At 47.1% G+C, this 25654-nt stretch overlaps 1 protein-coding gene across 6 annotated transcripts in view; it reads left to right on the top strand.

Annotated features, from left to right (window-relative positions):
- Nucleotides 1-25654, top strand: part of CAST (calpastatin) — a 330646-nt gene that overhangs the window by 75711 nt on the left and 229281 nt on the right. For 3 of the 6 annotated variants that reach the window (XM_075325072.1, XM_075325075.1, XM_075325070.1), the window contains exon 1: nt 372-527. In XM_075325072.1, the coding sequence (XP_075181187.1) occupies nt 486-527 (42 nt within the window). In that variant the 5' untranslated portion in view covers nt 372-485. Of the gene's footprint in view, nt 1-371; nt 528-756; nt 918-25654 lie in introns of those variants that run through there. The other 3 variants (XM_075325071.1, XM_075325074.1, XM_075325073.1) reach the window with 3 other exon arrangements.

Below are 25654 nucleotides of genomic sequence, written 5' to 3'. Positions count from 1 at the left end.
TGGGCAGAGCCGTGACCCGTGAGCCCTGGTGGGCAGAGCAGTAAGCCCTGGTGGGTAGAGCCGTGAGCCCTGGTGGGTAGAGCAGTAAGCCCTGGTGGGTAGAGCCGTGAGCCCTGGTGGGCAGAGCAGTAAGCCCTGGTGGGTAGAGCCGTGAGCCCTGGTGGGTAGAGCCGTGAGCCCTGGTGGGTAGAGCCGGTGGGTAGAGCTGTGAGCCCTGGTGGGCAGCGCCGGTGGGCAGAGCTGTGAGCCCTGGTGGGCAGAGCTGTGAGCCGTGGTGGGTAGAGCCGTGAGCCCTGGTGGGCAGCGCCGGTGGGCAGAGCAGTGAGCCCTGGTGGGCAGCCCCTGGCAGCAGCAGTACAGCAGCTAAGGAGGGGCCTGGGCTGGACTCGGTCGGAAAAGCTGCTTCATGCACTCGGAAGTCCCTCCTGTCATTTTACTTTGTTTTGTGTTTTTGCAGTTGAGAAGAGGAGCAGACGGGAGCAGACATGCCCAACAAGGGGAAGAAGCCGGCGGGAGGTGCCAGAGGGGTAAGTGCCCCGGGTGCTGGGTGCTGGGGGGCCGCCGGCCTCTGTGCCAGGGGGCAAGTGCTGGCTGCAGAGTCAGACCCGGGCGGGGCAGCTGCAATCCACAGCCCTCATGCTCTGCCGTGCAGCGGCTGTGTACTCCTGTATACATACTGTATATACCTGCTCCTCCCTGCTGCCTGACACATGTGGGTGAGGAGGCGAAGATACAGGGTGTGGTGCTGTCTGCATTCCCTCCGTACGGAGTTAACCCCGAAACACAACCCTCCCCTTGTTATGTAGTGGAGGCGGCACTGCCCTCATCTCTGCCCTCGGCCGGCACACAACTTCTACCTACTTCTGGGGAGCGGCCAGAACTTCACCATGGCATTTGCAAGCTGGTGGTATGCAACGGTAACTACACAACTGGCCGAGTGTGCGGGGGGAGGTTATGGAGGGAGGGTATGCTGTACTGAGGGTATGCTGTACAGGGGGAGGGCAAACTGTACTGAGGGTATGCTGTACAGGGGGAGGGCAAACTGTACTGAGAGTATGCTGTACAGGGGGAGGGCAAACTGTACTGAGGGTATGCTGTACAGGGGGAGGGCAAACTGTACTGAGGGTATGCTGTACTGAGAGTATGCTGTACAGGGGGAGGGCAGACTGTACTGAGGGTATGCTGTACGGAGGGAGGGCAGACTGTACTGAGGGTATGCTTTACAGGGGGAGGGCAAACTGTACTGAGAGTATGCTGTACAGGGGGAGGGCAAACTGTACTGAGGGTATGCTGTACAGGGGGAGGGCAAACTGTACTGAGGGTATGCTGTACAGGGGAAGGGCAAACTACTGAGGGTATGCTGTACAGGGGGAGGGCAAACTGTACTGAGGGTATGCTGTACAGGGGGAGGGCAAACTGTACTGAGGGTATGCTGAACAGGGGGAGGGCAAACTGTACTGAGGGTATGCTGAACAGGGGGAGGGCAAACTGTACTGAGGGTATGCTGTACAGGGGAAGGGCAAACTACTGAGGGTATGCTGTACAGGGGGAGGGCAAACTGTACTGAGGGTATGCTGAACAGGGGGAGGGCAAACTGTACTGAGGGTATGCTGTACAGGGGGAGGGCAAACTGTACTGAGGGTATGCTGTACGGGGGCAGGGCAAACTGTACTGAGGGTATGCTGTACAGGGGGAGGGCAAACTGTACTGAGGGTATGCTGTACAGGGGGAGGGCAAACTGTACTGAGAGTATGCTGTACAGGGGGAGGGCAAACTGTACTGAGGGTATGCTGTACAGGGGGAGGGCAAACTGTACTGAGGGTATGCTGTACTGAGAGTATGCTGTACAGGGGGAGGGCAAACTGTACTGAGGGTATGCTGTACTGAGGGTATGCTGTACAGGGGGAGGGCAAACTGTACTGAGGGTATGCTGTACAGGGGGAGGGCAAACTGTACTGAGGGTATGCTGTACAGGGGGAGGGCAAACTGTACTGAGGGTATGCTGTACAGGGGGAGGGCAAACTGTACTGAGAGTATGCTGTACAGGGGGAGGGCAAACTGTACTGAGGGTATGCTGTACAGGGGGAGGGCAAACTGTACTGAGGGTATGCTGTACTGAGAGTATGCTGTACAGGGGGAGGGCAGACTGTACTGAGGGTATGCTGTACGGAGGGAGGGCAGACTGTACTGAGGGTATGCTTTACAGGGGGAGGGCAAACTGTACTGAGAGTATGCTGTACAGGGGGAGGGCAAACTGTACTGAGGGTATGCTGTACAGGGGGAGGGCAAACTGTACTGAGGGTATGCTGTACAGGGGAAGGGCAAACTACTGAGGGTATGCTGTACAGGGGGAGGGCAAACTGTACTGAGGGTATGCTGTACAGGGGGAGGGCAAACTGTACTGAGGGTATGCTGAACAGGGGGAGGGCAAACTGTACTGAGGGTATGCTGAACAGGGGGAGGGCAAACTGTACTGAGGGTATGCTGTACAGGGGAAGGGCAAACTACTGAGGGTATGCTGTACAGGGGGAGGGCAAACTGTACTGAGGGTATGCTGAACAGGGGGAGGGCAAACTGTACTGAGGGTATGCTGTACAGGGGGAGGGCAAACTGTACTGAGGGTATGCTGTACGGGGGCAGGGCAAACTGTACTGAGGTATGCTGTATGGGGGGGGGCAAACTGTACTGAGGGTATGCTGTACTGAGGGTATGCTGTACAGGGGGAGGGCAAACTGTACTGAGGGTATGCTGTACTGAGGGTATGCTGTACGGGGGGAGGGCAAACTGTACTGAGGGTATGCTGTACTGAGGGTATGCTGTACAGGGGGAGGGCAAACTGTACTGAGGGTATGCTGTACAGGGGGAGGGCAAACTGTACTGAGGGTATGCTGTACAGTGGGAGGGCAAACTGTACTGAGGGTATGCTGTACGGGGGGAGGGCAAACTGTACTGAGGGTATGCTGTACTGAGGGTATGCTGTACGGGGGGAGGGCAAACTGTACTGAGGGTATGCTGTACACGGGGAGGGCAAACTGTACTGAGGGTATGCTGTACAGGGGGAGGGCAAACTGTACTGAGGGTATGCTGTACAGGGGGAGGGCAAACTACTGAGGGTATGCTGTACAGGGAGAGGGCAAACTGTACTGAGGGTATAATGTACGGGGGGAGGGCAAACTACTGAGGGTATGCTGTACAGGGGGAGGGAAAACTGTACTGAGGGTATGCTGTACGGGGGGAGGGCAAACTACTGAGGGTATGCTGTACAGGGGGGTGGGCAAACTGTACTGAGTGTATGCTGTACGGGGGGAGGGCAAACTGTACTGAGGGTATGCTGTACAGGGGGAGGTTATGGAAGGAGGGCAAGCTACTGAGGGTATGCTGTACAGGGGGAGGGCAAACTACTGAGGGTATGCTGTACGGGTGGAGGGCAAACTGTACTGAGGGTATGCTGTACAGGGGGAGGTTATGGAAGGAGGGCAAACTACTGAGGGTATGCTGTACAGGGGGAGGGCAAACTGTACTGAGGGTATGCTGTACTAAGGGCATTCTGCATGGAGGGTATACTGTACTGAGGGCATTCTGTATGGAGGGTATACTGTACTGAGGGCATTCTGTATGGAGGGTATGCTGTACTAAGGGCTTTCTGTATGGAGGGTATGCTGTACTAAGGGCATTCTGTATGGAGGGTATACTGTACTGAGGGCATTCTGTATGGAGGGTATGCTGTACTAAGGGCATTCTGTATGGAGGGTATGCTGTACTAAGGGCATTCTGTATGGAGGGTATGCTGTACTAAAGGCATTCTGTATGGAGGGTATGCTGTACTAAGGGCATTCTGTATGGAGGGTATGCTGTACTAAGGGAATTCTGTATGGAGGGTATACTGTACTAAAGGCATTCTGTATGGAGGGTATGCTGTACTAAGGGCTTTCTGTATGGAGGGTATGCTGTACTAAGGGCATTCTGTATGGAGGGTATGCTGTACTAAGGGCATTCTGTATGGAGGGTATGCTGTACTAAAGGCATTCTGTATGGAGGGTATGCTGTACTAAGGGCTTTCTGTATGGAGGGTATGCTGTACTAAGGGCATGCTGTATGGAGGGTATGCTGTACTAAGGGCATTCTGTATGGAGGGTATGCTGTACTAAGGGCATTCTGTATGGAGGGTATGCTGTACTAAGGGCATTCTGTATGGAGGGTATACTGTACTAGCGGCCAGTGGTAGACACACCAAAAAGGGTCCCTTTGACAGAACGGTCTGTGCAGCGGCACCAATGATATGTCTGCCACTGCTAATAGAGTGCTATGCTGAGTGTATGCTGAATGGAGGGCTTGATGTATGGGGGCTATGCTGTACGGAAGCTCTGCTGTATTGAAGGTATTCTTTGTAGAGAGCCCAGTGGGTATTCAGTATGGAGGGTATGCAGTATGGAGTGTCTTCTGTACATAGGGCATGCTATTCTGTACAGATGGTATTCTGTACGGCAGATATGTATGGAGGGTATGCTGTATGCAGGATATGCTGTATGGAGGCAGCACCTCATACCAGGCCCTTCTTTTCATTATCTGCATTCCTCCCCGGTCTCGGGGGAGCTCCCTCCTATCACAGGTCACCAACTTCCAGGCAGCTGAAGCATGGATGTGTTACATTGTGTGCATCTGTAATCCCAGTATACACATGAGCTGGTGGCTGGCACTCTTCTGGCAGAGGTAGCTGGCAGCCTTGTGTTATGGTCAGGGATTTAAAGGCGTTTCCCAGATTTACTATTTTGTGATTTCAGTTTTGGTTTAGAAGTGGGTATGCCCACTCCTACCCTTATCCCGGCAATGACAGCTCTTCTGCTTCAATCAGCTCCCTCCTATTTATGTAAATGGCATGTAACTGGAGAACATTCCACTTTCATCAAACTTCTTAGGGCGGCGTTACACGCACAAAGTCGCTTACCCCCGTCACACGTACTTACCTCCTGAACAACCTCGCTGTGGGTGGCGAACATCCTCTTCCTGAAGGGGGAGGGATGTTCGGCGTCACAGCGACGTCACACAGCGGCCGGCCAATAGAAGCGGAGAAATGAGCAGGATGTAACATCCCGCCCACCTCCTTCTTTCCGCATTGCCGGCGGGACGCAGGTAAACTGTGTTCGTCGTTCCCGGGTTGTCACACAGAGCGACGTGTGCTGCCACGGGAACGACGAACAACCGGCGCGCAGAAGGAGGAACGACTTTATGAAAATGAACAACGTGTCAACGAGCAACGATATGGTGGGTATTTTTGCTCGTTCACAGTCGTTCGTAGCTGTCACACGCTACGATATCTCTAACGATGCCGGATGTGCGTCACAGAATCCGTGACCCCGACGACATATCGCCCGATATATCGTAGCGTGTGACGCCGCCCTTAGGCTAGGTTCACATTTCCGTCAATTTGTATCAGTCACAATCCGCGGCTCTGGTAAACAACGAAATCCGTTTGGTGGATTCCGTTGTTCCCATATACTTGTATGAGTGGCGGATTGTGACTGATGACGCTGCGTTGCATGGAACGACTGACCGTATAGCTGCAAGAACGCAGCATGTAGCGTTTTTTGAGCAGTGGAATCCTTTTGATTCTGCTGCGCATGCTCTCTCTCGGCGGCCGAACGATCAGCTGATCGCCCGGCAGCCGCCTTCTGTGAACGATCAGCTGATCACCCGGCGGCTGGCTAATGAGAGCAATCAACTGATCACCCGGCGGCGGCTTCTGTGAGCGATCAGCTGATCGCCCGGCAGCCGCCTTCTGGGAGCGATCAGCTGATCACACGGCGGCAGGCTAATGAGAGCGATCAACTGATCACCCGGCGGCGGCTTCTGTGAGCGATCAGCTGATCACCCGGCGGCCGGCTATTGTGAACGATCAGCTGATCACCCGGCAGCCGGCTAATGTGAGCGATCAGCTGATCACCCGGCGGTCGGCTATTGTGAACGATCAGCTGATCACCCGGCGGTCGGCTATTGTGAACGATCAGCTGATCTCTCTCTCACTCACGTTTTATAACGGAATCCGACAATGAATTCTATTCTTGTCATCCGTTGTACAACGCATCAGTCACAAGCGTCAAGCAGCGCATGTCACTGATAGAAAACAACGGAAGTGTGAACCTAGCCTTAATTATCTTGTTGCTTTTGAGGTACACACCGCTGACCCCACCGACCTCTAGTATGAATAGGATTTTTTCTGTAACCACCGCATTTTCTGCAGTTCTACAGTTGATATGGACTATCTATCGCTCGCTGTTAACCATTTTAGGTTGGGACAGGCTGACTGAGTTTATCAGTAAGAAGAAATTCCAGAAAAATGGCTGCCCTCATGGTCACCGGTTTATTTCATATACAGTATTTCACAAAAGTAAGTACACCATTCACATTTTTGTTAATATTTTATTGTATTTTCCATCGGACAACTGCAGATATGACACTGATACAATGTAACTTAGCCAGTGTAGGGCTTGTATAAGGCCGAGGCCACACGGGGTTATGTGCAATCCTCGCATGACACTCGGCTCACACTGGCAGCACAGCGGGAGCCGAGTGTCATGCAAGTGTCATGCGACTGTGGTCCGATCGTGCAATTAGACCACAGCTGCGGGGGGAGGGATTAGACCTCAGCAGCCAGCAATTGCGATTACCGGTGTAACGCGAGTGCAGTGTGATGTTTTTCTCACCCCATAGACTTGTATGGGTGCGAGTGAAACAGGATCGCATTCTACCCGCAGCATGCTGCAACTGTTTTTTCGGTCCAATTAGGGCTGAGAAAATAATCGCTCATGTGTGCTGACACATAGGTTAATATTGGTCCGAATGGAATGCGATTTTTTTTATCGCATTCCACTCGCTCCGTTTTTCTTGCCTTGCGTCTTAGGCCTAACAGTGTAAATTTGGTGTGCCCTCTAAATAAGTAATTACACAGCCATTAATGTTGAAACCGCTGACAACAAAAGTGAGTACACACCTAAGAGAAAATGGCCAAAATGAGCCCAAATAGCCATTTGGCCTCCTCAATGTAATGTGATTGATTAGGCTAAGCTATGTTCACACACTGCATCTTTTGGTGCGTTTTTGAGGTCACAAAGATGCACCAAAATGTATACATTTCCTTCTCCCAGCAAAGTCTATGAGATTTCAATTTTGCTGTCCACACTGGGCATCTGTTGTCTGCATCTTGGCTGCGTTTTTCAAGATGCTGCATGTCAATTCTTTTTGCGTTTTTACTGCGTTCTTGAGACCTCCAGTCAATAGATTTGACTTAAAAACTGCATTGGGCAAAATGTGATAAAAACGCATCAAAAATCCGGTAAAAACGCATTGCGTTTTTGCCACGGTGCGTTTTTGGTGCATTTTAAGATGCACTGACAAAAAAGATGCCGCATGTGAGCAAAGCGTTGTAAAGTGTTACAAGGTTGCAGGTGTGTTATGGGCTAGGACACACGGTGAGTAACACAGAGCGAGTGGAATGCGATAAAAACATTTCATTCCATTCGGACCAATGTTACTCTATGGTGTCGCTGCCATGTGAGATTTTTATCTCAGCCCTAATCGGACTGAGAAAACAATCGCAGCAGGTGTAATCCAATTCATTTTCACGGACATATGGGTGCGAGAGAAACATTGCACTGCACTTTCATTATACCGAAGTGCAGTGCGATAATCGCATCAGCTGATAATGAAGGAGATAGGGAAATTGGTCCCTCCCTCTCTGCAGCTGTGATCTGATTGCAGGATCGGATCACTGTTGCATGACACTCAGGCCACGCTCACAGCAGAGTGGGAGCCAGGGGTCATTATCATAACACATCCGTTTCTCTCGTATCGGATGCTAAATGCTCGTGTGGCCTTAGCCTTACATTTAGTGTTATTGATCACACACTCTCATACTGGTGACTCAAAATTCAACATTGCACCTCATGGCAAAGAATTCTCTAGGGCTCTGTAAAAAAAGAATTGTTGCTCTACATAAAGATGGCCTAGGCTATAAGACAATTGCCAACACTCTGAAACTGAGCTGCAGCACGGTGGCTAAGACCATACAGTGGTTTAACAAGACAGATTCTACTCAAAAAAGGCCTCACCATTGTCAACCAAAGAAGTTGAGTGTACGTGCTCAGGATCATATCCAGAGGTTATATTTTCCATATAGATGCATTGTTGTAGAGGTTACAGGGGTGGGGGTTCAGCCTGTCAGTTCTCAGACCATACACCTCAAACTCCATCAAATTGATCTGCATGGCTGTCGTCCCAGAAGGAAGCCTCTTCTAAAGATGATGCACAAGAAATCCAACAAACAGTTTGCTGAAGACAAACAGACTAAGGTCAGGGATTACTGGAACCATGTCCATTGGTCTGATGAGGCCAATATAAACTTATTTGGTTGAGATTGTGTCTTGCTTGTGTGGTGGCAAACGTGTGAGGTGTACAAAGACAAGTGCCTCTTGCCTGCAGTAAAATATGATGGTGGATGGATTGAGGCTGCATGAGGGCTGCTGGCTGTGGGGAGCTAGAGTTCACTGAGGAAACATGAATGCCAACATGTACTGTGACATACAGAAGCAGAGTATGATCCCTTCCTTCAGAAACTGGGCCGCAGGGCAGTATTCCAATATAACGACCCCCAAACACACCTCTGAGATGACCACTGCCTTGCCAAAGAAATTGGATTAGATTAGCCAAATATGTCTACAGACCTAAACCCTATTGAGCATCTGGGGCATTCTCAAACGGAAGGTGGAGGAGCGCAAGGTCTCTAACATCCATCAGCTCTATCATGTCATGGAGAGAGGGCAGAGGACTCCAGCAGCTCCTGTGACGCTCTAGTGAGCTCCATGTCCAAGAGAGCTAAAGCAGTTCTTGAAAATAATGGTGGCCACACAAAATGTTGACATTTTGGACACAATTTGAACATTTTCACTAAGGGGTGTACTCACTTTTGTTGCCAGTGGTTTTTACATTAACCCCTTCACGACCGCGGGCCGTAAAATTACGTCCTATTTTAACGTGACTTAACGACCAGGGACGTAATTTTACGGCCTAAACTTCATTTGATTGCCGTGGCCATAGCAACGGCTTTCAAATGATGTCCCCTGCTGTTTCTTACAGCAGGGCACCTTTGCTTGACCCCAGGGGGGGCTGCATCGCCACCCCCTATCGACGATCGATGTGATTGGCTGTTCAAATCTGAACCGCCAACCACATCGATCGCACTAATTTCGGCAAAAATAATGCCCGAATTAGTGCGATCCTGTGAGATCCAGCTATGAGATGCCGCAGCTGCAGCAGCATATCATAGGTGGACCTCAAACATGCCGCCCCCAGCCCCTGCAGCACTGATTGGAGCGATCGTGCTATGACGCGCAATCGCTCCAATCAGTGTGCAGTGGGGCGGTCTGATCTGCCGGTGGCCGCCCTCCCCAGGCCTGTGCTGGCCTGTGAGCCCTCCCCCAACATGTCTGCAGCGTGGAGTGGCTGGTACTTTTGGTACCACGCCACCGCTGCTGCTGCCGCCGCCGCCTCTGATGTCTCCGCCGCTCCTGCTCCAATGGTAAGTATTCCGCTCCCTGCGCGCTCCCGTGAAGGCCCCTGCGCGCTCCCGTGAAGGCCCCTGCCCGTGCCCCCCCCGATCTGCCCCCCTACGCCCCGATCTGCCCCCCTACGCCCCGATCTGCCCCCCGGCATCCCGATCTGCTACCACCGCTGCTGCTGAGGTCACCGCTGCTGCTGCAAAGTGAGTACTGTGCTCACTTTGCAGCCCGTGCGCGCTCCCGTGGTGCCCCTGCGCGCTGCCGTGATAGCCCCTGCCGTGCCCCCCCCGCGATCTGCTCCCCCCCCCGACATCCCGATCCGCTCCCCCCACGATCTGACTGCCTCCCCCATTATTTCTATTCTGCTTCTGCAGCTCCCTCTCCGGTCTCCCCCTCTGCTCTCCCCCCTCCCCCTCTGCTCTCAACCCCCCCTCTGCTCTCACCCCCCCCTCTGCTCTCACCCCCCCCTCTGCTCTCACCCCCCCCTCTCCCCCTCTGCTCTCCCCCGACGTCCTCTTACCTGTCTTCACCGGCCTGATCACATCTGCGTCCATCGCTGGGTCCTTCCTGGGCATTCTGCTGATCTGCCTGCTGCTCCTGTAAAGCTGTCCATCTCTCTGCCATCTGTTCCTCTGCAGCTCTTCTGGTCAGTGATCCTCCTGCTAGTCCTCTGGGTACTGTGAGTATAACTTTTTTTTTTTTTTTTCCGTATCCCCTGTCCATTTTTACACCTCATCCGTCCGTGCGTCCCGCCAAGCGCTGATCAGGGATGCAGATAACGGATCGGCATCCCTGCTCAATTTTTGGCGTGACTTTTTTTTCCGTATCCCCGACGCTTTTTGTATCGCATCCGTCCGTGCGTCCCGCCAAGCGCTGATCAGGGATGCAGATAACGGATCGGCATCCCTGCTCAATTTTTGGCGTGACTTTTTTTTCCGTATTCACGACGCTTTTTGTATCGCATCCGTCCGGGTGTCCCGCCGAGCGCTGATCAGGGATGCAGATAACGGATCTGCATCCGTGGTCAGTTTTTGGCGTGACTTTTTTCCGTATTCACGACGCTTTTTGTATCGCATCCGTCCGTGCGTCCCGCCGAGTGCTGATTAGGGATGCAGATAACGGATCGGCATCCCTGCTCAATTTTTGGCGTGACTTTTTTCCGTATTTGCGACGCTTTTTGTATCGCATCCGTCCGTGCGTCCCGCCAAGCGCTGATCAGGGATGCACATAACGTATCTGCATCCATGGTCAATTTTTGGCGTGACTTTTTTTTTTACGTATCCCCGACGCTTTTTTTATCGCATCCGACCGTGCGTCCTGCAGCGGCCGATCAGTGCACTGCGTCTGTGCGTTTGAAAAGTCAAATGGCGCTCTTTCTCTTCTGAGCCCCGCCATGCGCTCAAACAATTACTTTCCACCACATATGAGGTATCTGCGTACTCAGGAGAAAATGCACAATACATTTTATGGTGCATTTTTTCCTGATAGCCTTGTGAAAAAAAAAGCTACCTAGTTGAAGCAACCGTTTTGTGGTAAAAAAAAAAATTTTTCTTTTCACGGCTCAACGCTATAAACTTCTGTGAAGCCCCCAGGTGTTCAAAGTGCTCACCAAACATCTAGAAAAATTATTTGAGGGCTCTAGTTTCCAAAATGGTGTCACTTGTGGGGGAGCTCCACTGTTTAGGCACCATAGGGGGTCTCCAAACGTGACATGGCGTCCGCTAATGATTCCAACCAATTTTGCTGTCAAATGGCGCTCCTTCTCTTCTGAGCCCCGCCATGCGCCCAAACAATTACTTTCCACCACATATGAGGTATCTGCGTACTCAGGAGAAAATGCACAATACATTTTATGGTGCATTTTTTCCTGATAGCCTTGTGAAAAAAAAAGCTACCTAGTTGAAGCAACCGTTTTGTGGTAAAAAAAAAAATTTTTCTTTTCACGGCTCAACGCTATAAACGTTTGTGAAGCCCCCAGGGGTTCAAAGTGCTCACCAAACATCTAGAAAAATTATTTGAGGGCTCTAGTTTCCAAAATGGGGTCACTTGTGGGGGAGTTCCATTGTTTAGGCACCTCAGGGGGTCTTCAAACCCGACATGGCGTCCGCTAATGAGTGCAGCTAATTTTGCGTTCAAAAATTCAAATGGCGCTCCTTCCCTTCCGAGCTCTGCCGTGCGCCCAAACAATTGATTTTTACCACATATGGGGTATCAGCGTACTCAGGAGAACATGCACAATAAATTGTATTGTGTACTTTCTCTTTTCTCCCTTGTAAAAATGAAAATTTTATGGCTAAAGTAACATTTTTGTGTTAAAAAGTAAAATTTTCATTTTTTTCCTTCCACATTGCTTTGGTTCCTGTGAAGCACCTAAAGGGTTAATAAACTTATTGGATGTGGTTTTGAGCAGTGTGAGGGGTGTAGTTTTTAGAATGGGGTCACTTTTGGGTATTTTCTGTCACCTAGGCCTCTCAAAGTCACCTCAAATGTGATGTGGTCCCTAAAAAAATTATTTTGTAAATTTTGTTGGAAAAATGAGAAATCGCTGATGACCTTTGACCCCTTCTAACTTCCTAACGGAAAAAAAATTTGTTTCGAAAATTGCGCTGATGTAAAGTACACAAGTGGGAAATGTTATTTAGTAACTATTTTGTGTGACAAATCTCTCAGATTTATGGGCATAAATTTTCAAAGTTTGAAATTTGCGAAATTTTCAAAATTTTCGCTAAATTTTCACAAATAAACGCAAAACATATCGGCCTAAATTTACCACTGACATGAAGTACAATATGTAACGAAAAAACAATCTCAGAATCGCCAGGATCCGTTGAAGCGTTCCAGAGTTATAACCTGTCAAAGTGACACTGGTCAGAATTGCAAAAAATGGCCCGGTCATTAGGGTGTTTTAGTGGCCGGGGGTGAAGGGGTTAATGGATGTGTGTTGAGTTATTGACAGCACAAAATCAAATTTATACAATTATACAAGCTGTACGTTGACTACTGTACATTATATCAAAGTGTCTTATTGTCAGTGTTGTCCTATGAAAAGGTATAATAAAATATTTGCAAAAAAAGTTTAGGGGTGTACTCACTTTTGTGATATATTGTATCTCTAGTTTGGAAAGTCTCTTGCAATATTTATTTACAGATGTGAAAATGTATATATGTTTGTATTGTCATGATCTACTCATGATCTATAAGTGTGCACTTACTTTAGGTCTGCAGCTCCTTTAAGGAAATGGCTAATGCTGATATTCCTCCTTCCTTGTTATGTTTTGTATTAAGAACTATGAGATGCCTCTGTGACTCATTGCCCCAGTTTACATATACCTCGTGAGATGTAAGCCAGCATATCAGCCAAGATCAAGCTTCTCTAATTCCCGATGATACACTACTCACAAAAAGTTAGGGATATTTTGGCTTTCAGGTGAAATTTATGGAAAATGGAAAAGGTTCACACTACAGTGATATTTTATCATGAAAAAATGGCCATTTAAGTAGAAGCATGCAGTGGTGATTTCCTCATCTCAAACAATTTATTAAAACAAAAGCCAACAACAGTGGTGGGTATACTGCCCCCCAAAATGTCAGGCTCAATAACTTGTCATGTGGCTTTGAGCATCAATTACAGCTGACAATGACGTCTCCTACTGTTCACAAGTGGAGTTATTGTCTGCTGAGGCATGGCATCCATTCTTTTTGAAGGATGGCCCTCAAGTCATTGAGGTTCTGGGGTACAAAGTTTCGAACCTCTAGACGGACATGGAATTCAGGTCTGGAGAAAGTGCAGGCCTCTCCATTTCAGGTACCCCAGTCTCCAGCAGCAGTTCACTAATGATGCGACTTTAATGAGCTGGAGAATTGTTATCCATTAACATGAAATTAGTGAGTTGATACACACGGCACTTCTGGGGTGGTGCACAAGTAGGGTCCAAAACCATCTCAAGTAAATGTAGAAACTTGGCACTGAAGATCAATGTGAATAGTATTTTATATTATGAAGAATTGTAGGACCAACACAAGCATAGATGTTTCGGTCAAAAGACCTTCATCAGTGTACAGGGTTCTCAGAAAGTATCGTTTTATGGCGAGCAGCATTGCTGGGTATGACGCTGTGTCCACTGACAGCGTTGGACACCGCATCATACCCAGCAACACTACTATACTTTTTGAGACCCCTGTGCACACACACTGATGAAGGTCTTTTGATCGAAACATCTGTGCTTGTGTTGGTCCCACAAGTTCTTCACAATAAAATCCACTATTCACATTGATCTTGAGTGCCAAGTTTCTACATCTTCTTAAGATGGAATTAGGTCTTTGTTTTTCATGCAGAGGCACAATGACTGGATTAATGATGTTATTCAAGTATTAAGGGCTTGTCACTGTATGATTCACAAAGTATACTGACTAGACACCTCTGCCCACACTAATACCACCACACTCTCCTTGACGTTTCCAAATCGTTGGTAGCCATCATTTCTGCTCAGTGTGAATCGACTTTCATCAGTGAGCAGCACTGAGGCCCACTGGTCCCTTGTCCAGCTTAGATGGCACCTGTGCCTGGTGGTGTGGTCAGGTACCCTTGCAGGTTGTCTAGCACGCGGACCATGCTGATGTGTTAGGGTGCTTCCGGACACTCCCCTGACAGATGAGTTTAGGGGAGATACGGATCCCGCATTAACCGATTTTAGACTGATGTTCTTAGTGAGATAAACCGCAGAGGAATCTGACAGTGGCTCTACACAGATAAGGGGGCTTTACACGCTACGATATCGTTAATGTTTTATCGTCAGGGATCAAGTTGTTAGTGACGCACATCCGGTGTCATTAACGATATCGCAGCGTGTGACACTTACCAGCAACCTTAAGCGACCTCAAAAATGGTGAAAATCGTTCACCATGGAGAGGTCGTCCCAAAACCAAAAATCAGTAATGGTTGATTATCGATATGGTTCGTTGCTCCTGCGGCAGCACACATCGCTGTGTGTGACACCGCAGGAGCGAGGAACGTCTCCTTACCTGCCGCCGGCTGCAATGCGGAAGGAAGGAGGTGGGCGGGATGTTACGTCCTGCTAATCTCCGCCCCTCCGCTTTGATTGGCCGGCCGCTTAGTGACATCGCGGTGACGTCGCTGTGATGCCAAAACGTCCCTCCCTCTTGAGGGAGGGATTGTTCGGCAGTCACAGCGACGCCGCCGACTAGGTAAGTGCGTGTGACGCTGCCGTAGCGATAATGTTCGCTGCGGCAGCGATCACACGAAATCGCATGCACGACGGGGGCAGGTGCGTTTGCGTACGATATCTCTAGCAATTGCTAGCAATATCGTAGCGTGTAAAGCCCGTTTTAGGCCGAGTTCACATGCCCTGTAATCATCTGTTAGAACAGATCCTGTAGTGATCCATGGGGAAATTTGTGCAAACACAATTTTTTTGTCCATTATTAAATAACTGCTGTTTGTTCCATTCGCTTTTTTTAACAATGGAGTCTATGTAGAACGGATCTGTTACCAGATTGATATTTAGCCATCCGTTTTTCTTGGATTTATAATGGATCCATTTGTTTTCTTACTGGATCCGTTTAAGAAAAAAGTTAACTAGCAATCCATTAATGAATCCGTTCTCCATAGCATCCCATCTTACAAAATCCGGCAGACATCATTTTCCCAACGGATCTCTGCAATATCCGTTCCAAGAATGATTACAGGACATGTGACCTCAGCCTTACATTATTAATAGTGCAAAAAGAGAGAGAACACCATTAATTGCGTCTTCTGCAACATCTACGACAAACCTTGTGTGCAACTAAGCAGATTTTGATGAAAATTTACCAAAGTTTGTTGCAATCATGTTCAGGTGAGCTCAGATTGAACCTTAAGGTACCTTCACACATAGCGAGATCACTGCTGAGGCACAGATTCTGTGACGCAACAACGACCTCGCCAGCGATCTCGCTACGTTTGACACATAGCAGCGACCAGGCCCCTGCTGTGAGATCGCTGGTCATGTCAGAATGGCCTGGACCATTTTTTGATCGTCGAGGTCTTGCTGCCTGCTGGGCAGGATGCATTGGTGTGTTTGACGCCTTACCAACGACCACGTCGACGACTCAGAGCTCAGGACCACCGAGGTTGTTATATAGATCGCTACGGTTGCTGTATCGTTGCTGCATCATTGGGAAGATCTGACTGTGTGACATCTCACCAGCGACCACGTAGCGACTTACCAGCGATCCTTATCAGGTCCTATCATTGTCGGGATTGCTGGAAAGTCGTTAAATGTGACGGGGGCGTTAGGCACAGTCATGCAAATGAAGCAAAAACGCAATGTAAACATAGACTAAGGGGCACTTTGCACACTGCGACATCGCAGGTGCGATGTCGGTGGGGTCAAATTGAAAGTGACGCACATCCGGCATCGCATGCAACATCGCAGTGTGTAAAGCCTAGATGATACGATTAACGAGCGCAAAAGCGTCGTAATCGTTTCATCGGTGCAGCGTCGGCGTAATTCATAATTACGCTGACGCGACGGTCCGATGTTGTTCCTCGCTCCTGCGGCAGCACACCGCTGTGTGTGAAGCCGCAGGAGCGAGGAACATCTCCTACCGGCGTCACCGCGGCTTCCGTAGGTTATGCGGAAGGAAGGAGGTGGGCAGGATGTTTACATCCTGTTCATCTCCGCCTCTCCGCTCCGATTGGCCGCCTGCCGTGTGACGTCGCAGTGACGCCGCACGACCCGCCCCCTTAACAAGGAGGCGGGTCGCCGGCCACAGGGACGTCGCACGGCAGGTGAGTGTGTGTGTGAAGCTGGCGTAGCGATAATTTTCGCTACGCCAGCTATCACCACATATCGCTGCTGCGACGGGGGCGGGGACTATCGCACTCGGCATCGCAGCATCGGCCTGCGATGTCGCAATGTGCAAAGTGCCCCTAAGGATTTGTGCCAACATTTTTTTCAATAGCGTTCTGCCTGGATTCCGCTTGAAAAAGTGCCACAAAACTGCCACAAATAAAGAACATAATGCGCAGCAATGTAAAATCGACACTGCTGTGCGTGTGTTCTGTCTTGTTACTACTTTTAATCATTTGATGGTTTGGAAACCATAAAGCAGTTAAAGAAAGTAGCACGTCTATTTTTCTGAAGGACTCTTTTTGAAGCCACCGGAGCAGGTTAAAAGAAAAAATTCAATAAAACTAACAGCAAAGCCAATAAAAAGACCACCGTCATTTTCCTGAAGCAGCTTCACCCTGAAAAATGAAGATGCTGTGTGCACATCCCCTTGTTCTAGGCCATGTATAGCGCTGGTGTCACAACTATCACAGAGGGGCTTAGCATTATAAAACCTCTGCATCCCTAACGGTCACATCTCTGTGGACAGCTAAGAAGAGTTCAGATTCCCTAATGATGGCGGGATCCCAACATTTTTCATTTTCTAATTAATTTTTAAACCTGCAACCTTGTTATTGGATTATTGAGCCAACAAAACAGCGTGGGAATCTGGCACAGAAGAAATTTCTGATCGCAGATCAGAAAGCTTTTTTGTAATAAAAAAAAAGAAAATAAAGACCATAATCATTCCCGGAAGCAAACTAGAACGCTGACACTTGGTCTTCAGTGCAGTTAGGTTCTGAGTCTTCCTTTGAAACTAATTGCATCTAATTTGTAGGCCTCGGGCTACACAAAGACTGTGTAGTGCTACTCGTACTCATTTATTAAAGGGAACCTGACAGGACCCTCCAACCCACCAGTATTTGTATGTTTATTACTAAATACCCTGCCTAACCAGCCCTTTATTGTGTTTTACTCCAAATCCTATGTTGAAAAAAAAGTCTTCATAAACCCTGTTTTTAACCCGTTAGTGATGGAGCCAATTTCGACCTTAAGGGTAAGAACACACGGTGAGTAAAACAGAGCAAGTGGATTGCGATAAAAACATTGTATTCCACTTGGACCAATGTTACTCTATGGGGCAGCTCCCATGTGTGATTTTGTTTTATTTTTTTTGGTCAACCCTAATCGGACCGAGAAAACAATCGCAGCATGCTGTGGGTGGAATTTAATTCATTTTCACTCGCACCCATACAAGTCTATGGGTGCGAGAGAAACATTGCATTGCACTCGCATTACACCGGAGTGCAGTACGATATACGCATCAGCTGATAATAGAGGAAATAGGGAGATTAGTCCCTCTCCCTCCTCCACAGTGCCCGCCCTCTCCTCTGCGGCTGTGATGTGATTACAATATCGCATCACAGTATAATGACTCGGCTTACACTGGCAGTAGAGCTGGAGTTGGGGATCATTAGCAGAACACATCTCTCACATCGGATGCTAAATGCCCATGTGTCCTTAGCCTAATGGCCAGACCAAATTTTGGAAATCTGACCAGTGTGAGGTCAATATTTTTTGCGTTTATTTGTGAAAATATAGAAATTTAGTTGAAAATTTTGTAATTTTCGAACTGTAAATTATTCTATCCTTAAACCAGTTACCATATTTTTTCTGATAATGTGCACTTTTCCTCCACAAATTTGGGAGGAAAATGAGGGGTGCGTCTTAAAATCCAAATATAGGTTACCAGGAGGTGGAAAATTGGTGCGGGGGGCTGTCTGCGGGCGGCCGGCTGCCTCCCTGTGCGGGCGGCTGTCTATGCGGGCGGCCAGCCGGGTGCCTCTCTGTGCGGGCGGCCGGCTGGCTGGCTGCCTCTCTGTATGGGCAGCCGGCTGGCTGTCCTGACATCAGAAGCTGTGGTGACTGTGCGGCGGGTGTCCCAGATGCTCTGGATTCAAATGATGGCGCCCAGAGTGAGCGCGTGCGCAGATTGAGCTCCCAGCTACACCACATATCAGTTTTCACTGTGCGAAAAACAAGCACAGTTTTGAAGTTGATAAAGAATTTTGGAAGATTTTATTTTTTCTTCTTGATGCAGATTTTTTTTTTCAATCTTTTGATTTGAAAGTGCCTATTCCATCAGGGGTCGCTTCAAAGAAGTGATATGCTTTTTGTTTTTTGCTCTAGCCATTTTTCTGAAGCAGAAAAAAACATTCAAAACACTGAACATATGAACAACAAGGTGGTTTTTACAATAGAAATGAATAGGTCTTTAAAACATTTTTTAAAGGGATTTTGCATTAAGAAAAATTGACCTCCATACATAACAAACAGCGGTTACTCTCTTTCCTATTGCTATTTCTTTCATAAAATTTAACAAAAGTATGAAAAACTTTTTAAAGAGTAACTAAACTTTTTTTTAAATTTAATTATCATTCGGGTATTGCAAAGTTATGAAATATTGTATGCTTCATTACCTTATTTTTCTCTCCCAAATACAATTTTTGCAGTGACATTTTAACAGGCCAAGTTCATGCTCCTTTAGAAGCTGCTTTTGGTTGCTGCTTTGCAAGATCCATACGTTGTAAGCAAGTTATCAGTTTTAGAAACTACCCCTGACTGTGAATGGGGGTGTCAAGCAGAAGCACAATGTCTAGGTCACTGATAACTTGGATAACTTGCTTGTAGTCTAGAGATTGTTGCCAAGCAGCAACTGAAGGAGCATCTGAAGGAGCATGATCTGTGCAGTTGAAACGGTACTGCACCGCAGAGTCAGCGAGAAAATGAGGGAAAGAAGGTATTTTATTTCTTGTAAAGTATATTGCAATATTTTATAACTTTACAATGCGTGAATGATATTTTGTAAATTATCAATTACATTTAAGATCTAAGGGGAGAACCTTTCTCCTTGCGGAGACTGACAAACCAATCTGGTTGTCTGTGGTGAGGAGTCTTATAGCTGCAATGCTCCTCTGGGATATATTCAAATATTCTCATAAAGCCAGATCAGATCTCATACTTTGCACTGATGAGGCACAATCATCCCGAAACACCGTTTCTGCAAATTGAGGTTCTGATCTGGCATAAATCGTAGGTCATATGAAAAGGCTTGTTAAAGAGCCACTTTTCACTTTTAGGATTGCTACTTCCAATAGGTGGCAGTAGAGTTTGTCTCCTTCCTCCCTGAAGAGACAATTTGAATATATCCCAGAGGAGCATTGCAGCTATAAGACTCCTCACCACTGACAGCCAGACTGGTTTGTCAGTCGCAGTAAGGAGAAACGTTCTCTCCTTAGACCCCACTTTAGCGTCTCATAAAGCCAGATCAGATCTCATACTTTGCACTGACGAGGGACAATCATCCCGAAACACCATGTCTGCAAATTGAGGTTCTGATCTGGCATAAATCGTAGGTCATATGAAAAGGCTTGTTTAAAGAGCCACTTTTGACTTTTAGGATTGCTACTTCCAATAGTTAGCACTAGAGTTTTGTCTCCTTCCTCTTTAAATTTGGTAGTTCTATAATCATACAGATCCATACATATAGAATTGCAGTTTACTTTTTAATACTGATGTACTCCACTTCTTGTAGCAGTCAATGATTGGAGCAGAGGTCGAGCTCCATTCAAGATGGGGTTCCAGAGCCCTTGATTTTTGGGATCACTGAAGGGATAACCTACTACAGTGGGAAGAACCCTTAAAGGGTTACTCATTGAGTAGAGCCACAAAAAAGTTTCAGTTTAGCCCTAGCATTAAGGGGTACTTCTCACATAGCGAGATCGCTGCTGAGCCACGGTTTTTGTGACGCAGCAGTGACCTCATTAGCGATCTCGCTGTGTGTGACACTGAGCAGCGATCTGGCCCCTACTGTGAAATCGCTGCTCATTACACACTGCTCTGGTTCATTTTTTGCTCGTTGCTCTCCCGCTGTGAAGCACACATCGCTGTGTTTGACAGCGAGAGAGCAACGATCTGAATGTGCAGGGAGCAAGGAGCCGGCGTCTGGCAGCCTGCGGTAATCTGTAACCAAGGTAAATATCGGGTAACCAAGCGAAGCGCTTTACTTGGTTACCCGATATTTACCTTAGTTACTAGCGTCCGCCGCTCTCAGGCTGCCAGTGCCGGCTCCCTGCACACGTAGCCGGAGTACACATCGGGTAAATAAGCAAAGCGGTTTGCTTATTAACCCTATGTGTACTCTGGCTATGAGTGCACGGAGCCAGCGCTAAGCGGTGTGCGCTGATAACCAAGGTAAATATTGGGTAACCAAGCGCTTGGTTACCCGATATTTACCTTAGTTACCAAGCGCAGCATCGCTTCCACATGTCGCTGGGGGCTGGTCACTGGTCGCTGGTGAGATCTGCCTGATTGACAGTTCACCAGCGACCATGTAGCAACGCACCAACGATCCTGACCAGGTCAGCTCGCTGGTGGGATCGCTGGAGCCTCGCTAAACTGTGACGGTACCCTAAGCCGATGGCAGAAATTCAATGACTGTCTGGTAGGACATTCTCGTACGCACCACTTGGTTGCTTTAGCTAATTATTTTGTAGAAATGAGAATAATTACTGCAATATATATATTATGCAATGTTTGCATCATGAAGATAAGCTGTTAGAGCCATTAAACATAATTATAAAATTGCTAAACACAATAATCATCATCTGCACTTAATTAAAATTAAATTAGACTTTAAAATTAGACTGGTTTAATAATCAGGTCTTTCAGTATCATAGGTTTTATCCATGTGAACACTGCAAATCATGGCACAATACTCAGATCTGATCCAGCAGTACTAAGTTCATTTTGGTTCCCTGCGCATACATTATCCTCCCCCTCCAGTATAGTCGGGGTAACGTCCTCCAGAGGTGTTTGTATCGTAATCATCACATTCCTTATTGTAGCTAGTTTTGCCCTCTAATTTATACCAGGGCACACATAGCTTGTAAAATGAGACTATTATTGGGACCTCTGTGGATACAATAGCACCCAATAGATTACTATTCTTAGCTCATCTATTAGGGAGGGATCCACTATATATGGTAACAGGTTATCTTTAATTATAACACTTGCAAGAATGGTTCTGCAAATGCTAATGAATTGGGTCAAGAACAAACAGGTTTAGCCTCTGTAGACCGTTATTGGTTGGAGAGCAACATCTAAAAATTAAAATGTGTCATCGCTGATGACAAAGCAAAAAAAAAAATCACTTACACATCATACAACTTCTGGAGATTTAGCTATATAGTTTAAAGGTGGCGTCACACGCAACGACGGATCTAACGATATATATCGCCGAGGTCACGGATTCCATGACGCACATCCGGCATCGTTAGCGACATCGTTGTGTTTGACAGCAAGGAACAACCGTTAACAATGGAAAATACTCACCTTATCGTCCATCGTTGACACGTCGTTCCTTTTCAAAATATCGTTGATTGTAGAGGACGCCGGTTGTTCGTCATTCCCGAGGCAGCACACATCACTACGTGTGACACCTTGGAAGCGACGAACTACAGCTTACCTGCGGCTGCCGGCAATGTGGAAGGAAGGAGGTGGGCAGGATGTTACGTCCCGCTCATCTCCGCCCCTCCGCTTCTATTGGGCGGCCGCTTAGTGACGCCGCACGGACCGCCCCCTTAGAAAGGAGGCGGTTCGCCGGCCACAGCGACGTCGCTAGGCAGGTAAGTCCGTGTGACGGCTCCAACCGATTTTGTGCGTCACGGGCAGCGATTTACCCGTGACGCACAAACGACGGGGGCGGGTGCTTACACCAGCGATATCGCTAGTAATATCGCTGCGTGTAACACCCCATTTTGTTTATTGTGGCATTCAAAGGGTTATTCCTATCTCCAACATCTTATCCCAATATGTAATAGGTGTAATAATGATAATATTAGCAAATACCTCCACTTAGAAATGTAGCATAGTTCTCCTGATATAGCCATGTCTCTTACCTAATGTGCAGGGCATTGCAGCTTACGTAGCCATGGGTACGACCACAAGCAGCGAATTAACTAGCTGCTACTATATGAGTGGACGTAAGCTGCCATGCCCTGCACATAAGGTAAGAGATATGGCTATATCAGGAGAACTACACTACATTTCTAATTGGAGGTATTTGCTAATATTCTTCTTCATAATAACAATAATAATAATAATTATTATTATTATTATACCTACTACATATTGGGATAGGATGTTGGAGATGGGAATAACCTGTTAACTTGCGTTTGTGGAATGCACAAAGAACTGAGTTCGCAGACAATGGTTTCCGGAAGTATTCCTGAGCCCATGCAATGATTTATAAGACTGAATCATGTCTGTTATTAATGCTGTGCCGCCTGAGTGTCCATAGAGTACAAGCATCCAATATTGACCATTGTCTTGTCCCTTGTGCACATGGATTTCTCCAGAATCTCTGAATCTTTTGATATTAAGTGCTGTAGATAATCAGATAGGCTGAAGCCACACAAGCATTACTGTGAGTGCATTGTATGACACTTTGCTCCCGCTCTGCTGGAGTGTAAGCTGAGTGGTATGCCCCTATGATGCCCAGCTGTGGAGGAGAAGGTGGGCACTGTGGAGGAGAGACAGGGACTAATCTCCTCCATTGTAAGCTGAGGGGGATATCGCACTGCACTCCGGTGTCATGCGAGTGCAGTGCAATGTCTCTCAAGCACCCATAGATTTGTATGGGTGCGAGTGAAAACAAATAGGATTCCAGCTGCAGCATGCTACTATTGTTTTCTCTGTCCGATTAGGGCTGAGAAAAAAATTGCACATGGGAGCGACCCCATAGAGTAAAATTGGTCAAAGTGGAAGGTAATTTTTTTTTTTTTTATCGCATTCCACTTGCTCCATTTTACTCGCTGTGTGTCCTTAGCCATATTCAAAGTCTTTATAATTTTACATTGCGATACACTTGAAATTGTTATGTACAAAAGGAGTTGAGTGCTTTTTTTCTCTTCTAAGCCTAAATGCCCAAGAGACCTAAAGTGTTAAATTATTTCTCAACAAACTCTGTGTTTCTTGGTTTACATGCATGGATAGATCAAAATAAGTGAGCCTGACCTGAAAAGCAGCTGTCAAAATCTTACCGCCCACTTCCCTATTGTCTTATGATCTTGTGCACTGTATTTCCGTCATATTTCGTCTTTTTGGGGGGTGTCAGGTCATGGGTTGGCATTATTTTTTAACTCTTTCTATTGTTTAGCAACATTACAGTGCTTTGAACTACTTTTTAATATGAAACAGCTGTATTTTCAAGGGGTTGTCCACTTTGTAGGACAACCCCTTTTCATCCCCCATGTTTGCTTATACTCACCTCTAGTTCTGTTTCCAGCTGTGTCAGCTCTCGCGTTCATGTTACCCCTGCACCCAATGGCCTTCGCTGACACTCACTTCCTATTAATTACTTACACGTCCTAAGGCGGGGAGCGAGGCTGGTGGTGATTGGGCTCGGGGCTCGCGTGAGCCCCAGGACCACACCGCTGGAACCCTTTTAATGAAAATTTTTTACACACTTTTTACACACCTTAGAAGACTTGCCATATAGATATCTTTTTCCATACTTCTTTTCTGAGGAATGCAGGGAGGAAAAGCTAATTTTGGAGATTTCATCCCTAGTGAATTGAGGCTGCATTCTTAAAGCTGTGTTTAAAATAAGAGATTGAGGCTATTTAATTTTACACACCAGGAAAATATAATTAGGAAAATAATGCAGGGTATATATACCTCTATATGCTTCCACTCTGTAAAGCGCACTATCACTATCCGTGGACCATAGGCTCCCATCATAAACAAAAAATGTTGACCACATGGTTTATAATTTGTGTACTGATAAACAATGGTGGACAATAATGCAATGGATACTAATGTGTTGTATGTTTCCACAGTGCAGAAAAAAGTTTAATTTTATCAGGCACTGGCCCAAGGGAGGCCAAAAGGATACTCTTATCCTCCGATGAGTTAATAGAGACCTGCAAATATGTTTGGTATATGTTCCCTATGCCAAACAGACTACGCAAAATGCAGAGTCACCTTTACTTCTTATTCATCAGGTTTCTGTTGCGATGACACACATTTTAAGGCCTCATTCAGATTTCAGTGATTTTTCACATATGCAAAAAAAATACTGCAATTGTAATCAGTGTTTTGAATCTGGAGTTTCAGCAGTAATTGGTCAGGTTTTACCATCAGACTTTCAAGATTGATTTTCACTGGTGAAAAATATGTAACTCTCAAGCTTCTCCTACTGATGCATCCGCACGGCTCAGTGATCAGGGTGTGCTGAGCTGCCGTTTGGGATCAAGGTGTGCTGAGCTGCCGGTTGGGTGAGTGACAGCTCTGGTGTCCAACCTGGAGGTGGGGTGTGCTGAGCGGTCAGTTTTTTGAGAGACAGCTCAGTCATCCAATCTCATGCTGGGAGATTCTAGGTTTCTGCAGGAGTTCCTTGTTCCCAGTGATTGCCCAGCTACTTAGCTGAGCAGTTTATCCGAGAGCACTGCCCGTCTTAGTCTTCTGTTTAGTGGTGCTTGTTGGCCTTGGTTATCTGTGCTCTGTGGATTGATCTTTTGCTGTCAGAGCTCTGACTTTGTTCCTCTGACTATGTCCCTGTGCCCTGATCCACTACCATCCAGATATTCTGACGGAACCTTCACCTGACTACGCCTCTGTCTATCCCCTTAATCTTGACGTGCTCTCCTGGTACCGAACCCCAGAACATTTGACTATACTGCCTCTTGACTTGTTCGTGTAATGATTAGTGTCACACTGATCTTTTCTTTCCAAGACAAGTTAATGTAAAGTTGCATTACAGCAGATTATTGCCCTCAACAAAACAAACATGGATGCTGAGGGAAAGTCAGGAAAAATAGCCAAATTTTAGGTAGAAGGCTTTGAAGGATTTGTTCCCACTGGTGTTATATTTCCATTAATTTGATGGAACAATTATGGTCTATTGTTATCCACGCCCACTTAGGTCTCCTTCAGACGTTCATTTTTTTTAAATTAATTTTTATTGAATTTTCAAAATGATGTTACAAAATAACAATACAAAACTCCAGCTAGTAGCCTTCAATAGTATACAGTTTATCTTGTTAATCTAACACTAGCAATGGATGATCTCAACACTGAAAAGTCTAGATCTTATAATTAAATTTAGACAAGAACAATGACAAGGCAGGACATTGACACAGAAAGAAGGGGGGAAGGAGTTAGGGAACGCTTCTATTTCAGTACACATTACATGACCTACTTTTCCTAACC

The sequence above is a fragment of the Anomaloglossus baeobatrachus genome, chromosome 1, assembly GCF_048569485.1.
Source record: "Anomaloglossus baeobatrachus isolate aAnoBae1 chromosome 1, aAnoBae1.hap1, whole genome shotgun sequence".
Taxonomy (NCBI): Eukaryota; Metazoa; Chordata; class Amphibia; order Anura; family Aromobatidae; genus Anomaloglossus; species Anomaloglossus baeobatrachus.
The sequence above is the reverse complement of the archived record's forward strand: the minus strand, read 5'-3'. Positions and strand labels throughout refer to the sequence as shown.